The following is a 12,758-nucleotide window of genomic DNA, read 5'->3' on the forward strand; positions in this document are numbered from 1 at the left end:
TATCATTTAAGAGCCTGAGCACATCTTTCATGACAAAGTCCCCACTGAATGACCAGGAAATATACTAGTGATCAGAGGAGCTGCTAGTATATGTTTAGATCAGATTCAAAATGTCCTCTCACTCTGTAATGGCAGCAGAGTAATATAATACATACCCCTTTTCTTTGCAAGATGGTTTCCATCCAGTTTCTCCTGAAAAAAAAAAAAAAAAAAAAATATATAGATATATATCAGTGCTGCCACTAGACCTCTTAAAAGAACCACATCCGTTAAGTGTGCTTCACCACTTACTTATGCCCGGGATACATTCTACTGGGATCTGTCGTACACCCTCCTTAAAACATGTCAAGCCAGGATAGACTTTGCGTATCTGCGCCTGTCTGCGTTCAATCAATTTCTTAATGATCTGGATCAAACAGAGATACAGTAATATTGATACAATTAAAATCTCAGAGGCTGGGACCTATTGGCATAGGAAGTACTATTTAACCACCCCAATATTGGATACTTTTCACCTCCTTCCTGCACAGGCCATTTTTCAGATTTCAGCACTGTCACACTTTGAATGACAATTACTGAGTCATGCAAAGCTGTACCCAATCGACATTTTTATCATATTTTGAGACAGGTAGAGCTCTCTTTTGGTGGTATTGAAACCACTGGGTTTGTGTTTGATAGAATATAGATATAGATATAGATATCTATCTATATATATATATATTTTACATATATACACATATATACACACACAAAAAAATTTTTTTTTAGTTTTTCTTCATTACAGTTATAAAAATTTGCAAATAAATATTTCTTCATAAATTTAAGCAAGGCAAAATGTATTCTGCTACATTACTTTAGTAAAAATAACCCAAATCAGTGTATATTATTTCGTCTCTAGGAAAGTTAGAGTCCACAAACTACAGTATTTATTTTTGAAAATCGATCAATGCACTGACAAGCTCAACTCATTTTTTTGGAGGCCCTAAAATGTCAAATACCCCCACATGACCCCTTTTTGGAAAGTAGGCAGTCCAAGGTATTTAGTAAGAGGTATGGTGAGTTTTTTGTACAGTGACATTATATAACTGGAGTGGCAGTGATCAGGGACACTGACTGGTATCAGCATGTAAAACGTAAAAAAATAAATAAATATGTAATCAATTCTATAAACTTTAAATAATTTTTTCACCCCTTTAACTTTTTTTTTTTTTCATACTGTGACCAGAGCAGTAGTGTGTCACAACAGTGACACTGCACTGCCCTGGGGAGGTGATCAGATCCCCCCACCCCCCAAACTATGATAGCTTATTACAGTGATGATCTGATTACTGTTATAAGCAATAATTTTTATGAATGGCATCCATTCATATGCCATGCTGTACTATTATGATAGCGGTGATTGGCCACAGCTATCACATGATACAGATCCGCAGTGATTGGCCCTGTACCATGTGATTACTGTGAACAATCACAGAGATAACAATAGTACATGAATACAAGCAAAACAAACAACCTCCTGCATTCGAGGTGGGTGTTCCAGCAATGGAGAACCTTCTGTCTTTGAAACCTTGAAGCTAAGTAAGACTTTGTAGCCCCTCAGGACTTGGGAAGACCAAAGAGAAAACTCGAAAATCGAACAAAAATTAAAAAAAACAGGGGGAGCACCAACCACATTACCTTAAAAAAATATTCATATTGAAGAAAAAAAACACGTGTACTCACAAACAGCACATGATATCAAGCTCATCAATACCCACACACTCCCAATCCCAGCGAACTGAAGACACTTCCAATGACTGATGCGTTTTGGAGGGTAGCTAACCTCTTCAGAGCTTTGGCTCCGTAGAAGAGGGTACCCAACCTCCAAAACGCGTCAGCCATTGAATGTTACTTCACGACACTGGGATTGGCAGAGTGGACCAGAGTGTGCAGGTCACTGTGGAGGTTGATGAGCTGGAGATCGTGTGCTGTGTGAGTACACGTGTTTTATTTCTTGCATTTTTTTTAATGTAATGCGTAAGGCTGGTGCGGCCTATGTTGTTTTTTCAGTACACCATGAATGGCTATGGATGATAGCCATTGTGTACCATTTACATGCGATTGGTCACATGGTACTGGCCCGTTACAACAATTTGTCTTCAAAGGGTGACAGATCGTGCTTCTGCTCATCCCCTAGGGTCCACACACAAAGTGTGCTCCTCATATGATGTCCACCCAGGTTTAGAAAGTTCCCGTCCAGCCATCATTTTACAATAGTCTGGGCTGAAAGTGGTTAAACAGCAATGATGCAGAACTACCGTTGGTACCACACCCACAGTCGCCATTAAATAAAAGCCCAGATCCAGCCAAAACCCTTTTTTGGAAACAGTAGGAAATGTTGAAACAAGGTTTTATTACTGTTTGTGTCTTTAGTTAGGAGATTCCCCTTTACACTTGTCAGGGCAGGAAGCAATTAAAAATCCCTCCATTGTGGGCACAGCAAAGAAAAAAAAAATTTTTTTTTAGCAATGTTAAGGGTTAAAACTTATGAATGTTTTTGTTACTGCTGTGCATTTGTCCTAGTGACAACTGCACCCCATATTTCTTGTATGGGTGTCCAAAGAGACAGAAAAAAAAAATGAAAAAAATAACGAAAAGAGAGACAAAAATTAAAACCTGACACAGATTTTTAACTCCTTCCCACTCTATCCAAAACTCTAAATATAATTTTAGCTGTAGCAAAGCGTTTCAACAGTCAGCATAATTGAGGGGGGTTGCTTATTGATTGCTATGGGCTGCTGTAATTTTTTACTCTGCTATGCCTAAAGTATACCATTATGGAGGGGAAAAAAATGTAGGCTGCCATTGCTAACCTACTTCTCAATATGCTGGTTAATTGGCTGTCTCTGGCTTTACTACTGAGTCACTGACCTAAAGCAAGTATTTAGCAGGTGAAGCCAGAAAGTAGTTAGTACTCCTGATTTGTATACAGGTTTAGGGTCCATCAAAAATGTACTTAAGCCATTCGATCAGATTCAAGCCAGGCAATTGGTAGTTTTTGAAAGCAGAGGCAGCCATAAACAGCCTACACATTTCTATTAAAAGTAAGAGTTCTGCTTGTTATCCATTACTAAAAGCAACATCTGCACAACTGCTAGTTTAACACAGGAAATGTAACAGAGAAAGTGGCAGCAGCATAGAAAGACTCAGAGCACATACCTCCTTCTGCTTCTTTATGATGTGGGAGAGCTCAGTGTATGGAATGCGAGGATTTAGTTCGCACTCCATCAGAGTGGCACCTTCGTAATCCTTGATGTAACCCAGATAGCGACTTTTGGGGACTTTGATGTCTTTGGAAAAACCCTACAAAAGGTAACAATATAATATAAAAGTATTATATTAAGTGTAAAGATAAAAACACAAAGAAAGCAGGGAAACTAAAAATATGTTATAGCACAGCATTTCTAAGGACACCCTCCTGCTTTCGTGAATGAGAAACACCCCCCCCCCCCCCCCCCGTTCCTACGCATTTCCTAGGCATTTTGGACACCTACAATGAAATTTATTGCAAAAATCGACTTGCCTTCCTATCAAATTCACAATAAGTTCCAACTAAAATTCTGTAGAAGCCGATTTACAACCTTCAAATTTTTAAGAAAAAAGAGACACATTATGCAAGTTGACTGGTGATTTTATCTTGCCTGTGCTTTAAACTTTAGCACTACATGTAGGATGAAAGAGAAAGATTATATTTGTAGAAGGTTACATTGTACACACAGACAGATCAGCAGCAGCTTCTGCCCTCTCTCATGTCGAGGGATACCTGAATCTTATACTGCTGAAGTCGTATCCTTGTGCTTGAATAAAGCCAAGGTAAATATTAATTCACATCATTAAATTGATGCATTGACCATCACATCCTTTTAAGGATTGCAATCTCTAAACCAAGTTGCTTTTTACAAATGCATAGATCTCATAAAAAATCACTGTATGAAACCTGTGAAACGAATTCTCTTATTGTACACAGCCAGCAGTAGACTCAATCGGACCATTGTACCTGGGGGCGATCCACACAAGCTGTCAGCTAAGAAAAATAGGCCATGATGTATACATGAAGGAAAGCAGGTTTAGTGCCAGTGTGAAAGCAGCATTAACCTAGTATCGATAGGTCATCATTTCAATATAGACACAAAGGCACTAAGCTGAATTGCTTAGTACTGACACATTTATTCAGGAAAATAAAAAAGGCAAACAAAATGGCTAAAAAAAAACACAAAAACAAAAAAAAAAGCTGTTTGCTGTCTGCAATAACCATATTGTTTAAAATTACACCCACCTGCTTTTTGAAATAGCCAATAGCATATTCATCTGCATATGTGAGGAAGTAAAGGATATTGTGTTTAATGTGGTATTCTTTTAAATGGTTCATCAAATGGGTACCATATCCCTGAAAAGGAAATGAAGAAATCAAATACAAAAAGGCAGAATAAGCTATGGTTATTGGTTCAACTAGATGAACTTGTGTCTTTTTTCAGACTATGTAACTATGCTGGAAATCAAGGACCATTGACAATATTTGTACAACTGCTGCCTAGGGCAAACATATTTCACCATTTATGTGATATACAGAAAATTTAAGCAAGTATTTAAATAAACGTGCATTAGCAGAATTAGACCTTTGCCAAAAAATAAATAAAATAATAAGCCATTATGTACTAGTATGCACAGCATAATACATTATGGCAGACTTGCCTTGAAAGAAATCCCCTCCAGCACTGTGGTATCAAGGCTCCTGAACGTCATGCATGCTTCCATCTTCTTTCAGTCTCCCATTTGGGTTTTTAACTTTTCAGCCACATGATTGGCCGGAATTACATCACTCCCATGCATGAGCATAGGCTACACATTTCAGCACAAAGCTTTGCTGCAGATGTATGCTGAGCTGCACATAGACAGCTCAATGTACACAAACACTGGCAGGCAGGAAAAAGCAATTATCACAGAAAACACCAAAAGGGTCTCTTCTGTCATACAAATCCTACCTACCAGACACTTAACTTTTAGGTTAATTTCGCATTAACAGAGCACCAAAGCCAAAAGACCCAATGGTGATGTGTTATGAATGACAAAAATGTATGCAAAAAAAAAAAAAAAAGAAGTCTACAAACCTTGACTTGTTCATTGGAAGTAACAGCACAAAACACAATCTCTGTGAAACCTTGAGTGGGAAACATGCGAAAACAGATGCCACCAATAACCCGACCATCTTTAATAAGTGCAAGAGTCTTGTGTTTCCTGTATAATAAAGAAAAAGAGAGTGTTAGGTAAACCATCAATGACCAATGTTAAGTAAGAATATCATAAACTTCGAGATAGCGTTGACATACACTTTTTCACTGAGGTAACCATCTTTTGGTTTAAATAACCTTTATTCAATTTTTTTTATTCAGGACATAAAACCAAGGATGTGCAGGTACCAACTATAATAGTCAGAAAAGTAACAACCAATGGCAGAATGGGGTAGGGGGAGAAGGTATAGACAACAGTTTTTTTTATATATCTTTATTTATACTAGCATTTAAAATACAGCATTTGAACACTAATACATCTTAAAATTGTGTCTTCATCACGTTTATTCTTTGTATAGACACTGAAACTAGCTAGACTATGTTGGAAAATAGTCTGCAGTGGCAATCCTGGCTCCCTTGTTTAAAGTGATTCTAAACACAACACACGGTTTCATTTACATTTCTATTTCTGTATGTGGATGATAATTGTCAAAAAAATAAAAAAAATAAACATCTAAGTAACTTCTTCCTAATTGATAAACAGCTGTTACATGACCCGGATCCTTCCCAGCCTGTCTGCAGGGAAACATAAGCAGGAGGAGCCTCTAGTCCTCTGCTGCTGGTCACATGTCAAAAAAGAAAAAAAAAAAAAAAAAAAAGCCTTTGGAATACAGAGTGAAAATAAAAATCAATAAACTGCTTTAAATTGTCATACAAATGTATATTTGATATCAAATCTTTATTTGCCCCTCCAGCCTGTGTCTAAGAATAAGAGGGAGGTGAAGCCTCCATTAATCTACATGTAATATCCCGCCCCAATTGTGTTTAGCTGGTTAGTGGACATGGAGGAGGGAAGGAGTGGGATGCCATTTACCACTGTGTATACACCCACATGTGTGACTCTATAGCCACATGGACTGCTCACATGTGATAGGGAGAAAATGCTCAGCCTAGGAAAAACACTGAAAATTTGAGCATGTGAAGAGTTGTCACCACAGCTCTGCAAAATCCCTAGTTGCACTGGGAACTTGGACAGAAGGTGGAGACAGAACAGCGGGATCCACCAGATTTTTTGCAGAATATGATCTCATAGTGACTGAGAATGAACAGCATTGTAATACAGCATATATTGATAGATTTTTATGATGTGGGTTTAGTGACACTAAGATCCAGTGGAAGCTATAAATAAGCATCAATTGTTTTAAAAATTCAACCACCATACCCATATGCTGTAGAAAGTGTGAGAAGTAGTATTTGATAGATCAACTGCATCTAATCAAAGTGGTATTAAATTCAAAAGCAAACATTATATTGCAACTTACTAATGCTTAGTTTCACTTTTTTAGGCTTGCATTCCTTTACTTTTACAGTACAACACATGGCACACACTGGGGTTTATTTACTAAAGGCAAATCCACTTTGCACTGAAAGTGCACTTTCAAGGGCAGTCACTGTAGATCTGAGGGGGACATGCAAGGAAAATAAAAAACAGCATTTTAGCTTGCACGTGATTGGATGATAAAATCAGCAGATCTTCCCCTCAGAACAGCGACTGCACTTCCAAGTGCACTTGCAGTGCAAAGTGGATTTGGCTTTAGTAAATCAACACCTCTGTGTTTGTTACAAACTGTAGGATGGTTTCCAATGCAGCATGCCGTAGTCTGTTTTTTGTTCGAAACTGTAAGGCTCCTTTCGCACTGGGGTGGCGGTAAACCGTTTACCGTTGATTTAGCGGCGCTATTTGGCCGCTAGAGGGGGCGGTTTTAACCCCCGCTAGCGGCCAAAAAAAGGGTTAAAACCGCCCGCAAAGCGCCACTGTAGCAGCGCTATGGCGGCCGTATAGCCGCGCTGCCCTATTGATTTCAATGGGCAGGAGCGGTGTATACACCGCTCCAAAGATGCTGCTAACAGGACTTTTTTAAGCGTCCTGCCAGTGCACAGCACCAGTGTGAAAGCCCTCGGGGCTTTCACAATGGAGAGACTGCAGCGGCTGTTTCAGGGTGCTTTGCAGGCGCTATGTTTAGCGCTCTAGCGCCTGCAAAGCGCCCCAGTGTGAAAGGGGTCTAAGAAGGATTCCAACTGAAAATGTAGCAGTCTGTCTCTTACAAACGGTTATATGGCTTCTAATGCAATATGCTGCAGACTTTCTACAGTGTTGAACCGCATGGTTGTTTCTGGTTAGAGTGCATGTAATGCACATTAAAAATTATTTGAGATTTTCAGCTTGCTGTATGTTACACACGTATTACAACGAGGAGCATGTTATTTTTTTCAGCTTACAGGGTGTTAGACATGCACTAAAAATAAATCATTAGTGTTTTTATGCTTACTGTGCATTACAAACGCAGTAAAAGGAGGAATGACTACTGATCATATGCTGTGTGTTATACATGCAGGACAAGTAGCAATACGCTTTTCGGGTCTTTTTTGATTTATAGCGCAAAAATAAAAAAACCCAGTGGTGATTAAATACCACCAAAAGAAAGCTCTATTTGTGTGAAAAAAAAGGACAAAAATTTCATATAGATACAGTGTTGCATGACTGAGTAATTGTCATTCAAAGTGTGAGAGCACCGAAAGCTGAAAATTGGTCTGGTTAGGAAGAGGGTTTAAGTGCCCAGTGGTCAAGTGGTTAAAAGGGAAATCAGGCTCAACATTGCCGACCACTGCTGCCAATCAGTGCCGCCAATCAGTGTCACTTTTCAGTGCCGCCTACCAGTGCAGCAGAAACATTGCCCATTTGCAAAATTTAATAACAAAACTATTTAAAAAATATTTTTTCTAATTTTTTTTTTTTTTTTTTTTCAAAAAAAAACAAAAAAAAAAAACAAACAAAACAAAAAACAAAAAAAAAAACCCCAGTGGCGATTAAAGACTACCAAAAGAAAGCTCCATTTGAGTGAAACAAAAAAAAATGATAAAAAATTCATATGGGTACAGTGTTGCATGACTGCGCAATTATCATTCAAAGTGTGACAGCGCTGGGACCTGAAAATTGGCCTGGGCAGGAATGGGGTAAAAATGCCCAGTAGGCAAGTGGTTAAAAAAAATCATCATCATCATCATCATCAGGTCCCATGCTGCAATACAGAGATGAAAAATTCACCATTGCACATAGCATAACAGTCATACACACAGTCACATAAACACTCACACACTCGCATGCATGCACACACATGCACGCACTCAGTCATGCATGTACACAGGCACACATGCACATGTACTTTAATGCATGTATGCACACACGCATGCACACACACGTGCAAAATTAGGCACAATTATGTAGGCGCACGCATTCATGCACAAATACTCACAAATGCACTCACACACATGCACTCTAATCCCCGCACACATGCACTATTATGCACTCATTCACACTCCTACTTGTATGCACACACGCACTCGTATTTTTTTTCAAATATTTTTTGTTGACCTTTTTTGTAGATGTATAATATATAGCATAAATACAATTATGTTGATTTTTGGGTATGTCTTACATGTGACTGCTTTTGTTTCCTGGGAGACTGTATGCGCAATCCTTGAATTTGGAGCATACACAGTATATATAAATGCATGATTAGACAGCACCAACAGGTGGAGCTACTTTTAGGGTACTGGGTTACAGCCCCTCCAGCACTTTTTCAAGACATTAGGGAAGACTGCAGACAGTTTGAGCAATGTTTTAACACAAACTTGAGAGCTGGGGCCTACATTTTAGAGGCGATTGAGGACGTGTGTTTAATTGTAGATTTTTGTTCCTTAACCAAAGGTCTTTGGCGTCCACCCCCCAATTTTCAATGTTAGGTGGGTATGTTAGAGAACCCACGGTGAACAAAATATTGTATAAATGGGACATACAATGGGTCGGAAAGTTTGCCAAGATTTGCAGCTGCAATGGGTGCTTGGAAGTTTGGATAAAAGTGCGATAACCTGTCTATAGTTTTGTGTCTGAGGCAACCATCTTTTATTTGGGTACCTAGGAGGTCAATGGAATACGAAAGCTTGTGCAGAGGATCACTAAATTAGTAGACACTCAACTGCCTGAATTCACCCTGTTGTAGTGCAACCTTGTTTCATTAAAGTAGAAGCCCATGCTAAAACTAAAATCCCTGCATCTATAGACAGCCACAATCTAACACTAACCTATCGCCCTGTAAAGAGAAAAAATAGGATTTTTTAAAACAGCTTACCTGTAAAATCCTTTTCTTTCGAAGGACATCACGGGACACAGAGCCTCAGTAATTACTGATTGGTTATATAGGTATCACTGGTGATTGGACACTGGCACACCCTATCAAAAAGTTCAACCCCCTATATAATCCCTCCCCCTTGCAGGGATACCTCAGTTTTGTAGCCAAGCAATATAGTGTATTAAAAGAGGGGCAGGACCTCTGTGTCCCGTGATGTCCTTCGAAAGAAAAGGATTTTACAGGTAAGCTGTTTCTAAAAAATCCTATTTTCTTTCTCGAACATCACGGGACACAGAGCCTCAGTAATTACTGATGGGATGTCCCAGAGCAATGCTACCTGAGGGGGGGGGGAACCATGACCAAGTAGGATGCAATCAGACCTGAGGACCCTGTAACGCTGCCTGCAGCACACTACGCCCAAAGGCGATATCCTCATGCCTTCTCACATCCACCTGATAGAATCTGGTGAATGTATGAACTGAAGACCAGGTTGCGGCCTTGCAGATTTGAGCCATAGAGGCCTGGTGATGCACTGCCCAAGAAGCACCAATAGCCCTTGTGGAATGTGCCCTGATCTGAAACGGAGGAATCTTCTGTTTCAAACCGTAAGCTTGAATGATCAACTGTCGAATCCATTTAGAAATGGTAGCTTTTGACGCTGCCTGTCCTCTATTGGGACCCTCTGGCAGCACAAACAAAACATCCGTCCTGCGGATCTGAGCAGTTGCCCCTAGATAGGCCTTAACTGCTCTTACTACATCCAACAAATGTAGAGATCTCTCTTCCGGAGAACAGGGATCTGGAAAAAAAGGAAGGTAGAACAATGTCTTGGTTTAAATGAAAATCAGAAACCACCTTCGGTAAAAAACTAGGATGAGGGCGTAGTACCACTCTATCCTTGTGTATAATCAAATAAGGCTCCTTACAGGAAAGAGCTGCTAATTCTGATACTCTTCTTCTAGCAGAAGAGATGGCCACCAGAAAAATTAACTTCCTTGTCAACAAGACCAAAGGAATCTGACTTATTGGTTCAAAAGGCTGTTTCTGTAACACAGCCAGGACCAAAGTTCAAGTCCCAGGGGTTTAGGGGCGCTTTAACCGGAGGATAAAGACGCATCACCCCCTGCATAAAGTTTCGGACCAAAGAATGCGAAGCAAGTGGCCGCTGAAATAATACTGATAAAGCAGAGACCTGGCCCTTGATGGTACTCAAGGCCAGCTTCATCTCTAATCCTAATTGTAGAAAATCAAGAATTCTACCTATGACATATTTCCTGGGATGCCAACCTCTGGATTCACACCAGGTTATATAAGCTTTCCAGACTCTATGATAAATCATCCTGGAAGCTGGCTTCCTTGCATTAATCAAGGTAGATATGACAGGACCTGAGAGCCCACGACTCTTCAGAACGTGGGTCTCAATAGCCAAACCGTCAAATTTAGCGTTTGTAAGGCAGGATGGAACACTGGACCTTGAGATAACAGGTCTGGGCGTTCCGGTAGTGTCCACGGGGAACCTACTGTCATCCTTACTATTTCTGCATACCAAGTCCTTCTGGGCCAAGCGGGGGCCACCAGAAGTACCGACTTCCTTTCCTGCCTGATCCTGCAAAGGAGTCGTGGTAATAGCAGAATAGGCGGGAATGCGTAAATCAGTGAGAACCGATGCCACGGAATCACCAACGCATCCGTCCCGCATGCAAGAGGATCTTTTGTCCTTGCCACAAATCTGTCTATCTTTTTGTTGAATCGGGATGCAAAAAGATCTACATCTGGAACCCCCCATCTTTGGCATATGGCCCAAAAGACGTCGGGATGCAGAGACCATTCCCCTGGAAGTAACTGCTGGCGACTTAGATAGTCCGCCTGCCAATTCTCTATTCCCGGGATGAAAACTGCCGATATGCATGGCACATGCATCTCTGCCCAGACTAAGATCTGGTTCACCTCTTTTTGAGCAGCTCGGCTCCGGGTGCCTCCCTGATGATTGACATAAGCCACTGCTGTGGCATTGTCCTGACCAGACAACCCTGTAACCTGATAGTCCAGGCCTTTAGAGCTAGATGTATCGCCCGGATCTCCAGAATGTTGATGGGTAAGGTCCTCTCTGTCTTGGACCATACCCCTTGGACCGCAGCCTGTTCCAGAACTGCTCCCCAACCTGACAGACTGACATCTGTTGTTACCACCGTCCAGGTAACCGGTAGAAAGGATTTCCCCTTCTGCAGGTTTTCGGGTATGAGCCACCAATTGAGGCTCTGACGCACTGCATGCGACAGGTGCATCGGAAAGTCTAATGCCTGAACTTTCCTGTTCCAGGTCGACAGAATACTGTGTTGCAGCATTCTTGAGTGAAACTGAGCATAGGGAACTGCTTCGATTGAAGACACCATCTTCCCTAGTAGCCTCATACAAAGGCGGACTGAGGGACCCTTCTTGGTCCTTACTGTCAGAATCAGCTCTCTTAAAGCAGTGATCTTTGCCTGGGGTAGAAATATTTTCTCCTGGCCTGTATCTATAATCAGACCTAAATACTCCAGTCTTCTTACTGGTTTTAGGAAAGACTTTTCTAAGTTGAGGATCCAACCCAGGTGTTCTAGATACCTGACTGTGGTCCTCAAGTTTCCATTCAAAGAGGCTACCGACCGGTCTATCAAGAGCAGGTCGTCTAGGTATGCTATGACAGCTATACCCTGAGCCCTTAATCTGGCCAGAGGAGGAGCCAAGATCTTTGTGAACACTCCAGGTGCAGTGGCTATCCCGAAAGGCAGAGCCACAAACTGGAAATGGCGCCCTCCTACCTCGAAGCGCAGAAACTTCTGATGAGCAGGAAAAATGGGCACATGCAGATATACATCTCTGATGTCTATTGATGCCAGAAATTCTCCTCCCTGCAGGGTGGATACTACTGTTTGAATTGATTCCATGCGGAAGGATTGAATCCTTAGGAATCGGTTCAGATCCCTTAAGTCCAGAATGGGCCTGACATCCCCATTTGGCTTTTGGACCGTAAAAAGGTTGGAATAGAAGCCCAATCCCTGGTCCTTTGCGGGAACTATCATAATGACCTCCTGCGACAAAAGTCGCTCTAACGCTAGAAAGAGCGACTGCTTTTTCTCTGGGAACACTTGATCTGAGGAACCGACGAGAGGGGAATTCCTGAAACTCCAGCTTGTACCCTAAGGTTACCGTGGAGATTACCCATCTGTCCTGGAAGTCCTCCTGCCAGAGCTCTGAGAACTGTCGCAGTCTTCCCCCCACTCGAGTGAGCGGGGGCGCCCCCTCATGCAGAGGTCTTAGT

The 12,758-nt window shown here is 41.1% G+C and overlaps 1 protein-coding gene across 1 annotated transcript in view; it reads right to left on the minus strand.

The window, feature by feature from the left end:
* Positions 1 to 12,758, minus strand: part of KAT2A (lysine acetyltransferase 2A) — a 152,580-nt gene that overhangs the window by 28,341 nt on the left and 111,481 nt on the right. The window contains exons 11-15 of the mRNA XM_073606108.1: positions 5,148 to 5,274; positions 4,316 to 4,426; positions 3,199 to 3,342; positions 292 to 406; positions 156 to 192 (exon numbers count right to left, since the gene is read on the minus strand). Of these exons, the coding sequence (XP_073462209.1) occupies positions 156 to 192; positions 292 to 406; positions 3,199 to 3,342; positions 4,316 to 4,426; positions 5,148 to 5,274 (534 nt within the window). The remainder of the gene's footprint in view (positions 1 to 155; positions 193 to 291; positions 407 to 3,198; positions 3,343 to 4,315; positions 4,427 to 5,147; positions 5,275 to 12,758) is intronic.

This window comes from Aquarana catesbeiana, linkage group LG12 (genome assembly GCF_042186555.1).
Source record: "Aquarana catesbeiana isolate 2022-GZ linkage group LG12, ASM4218655v1, whole genome shotgun sequence".
Classification (NCBI taxonomy): Eukaryota; Metazoa; Chordata; class Amphibia; order Anura; family Ranidae; genus Aquarana; species Aquarana catesbeiana.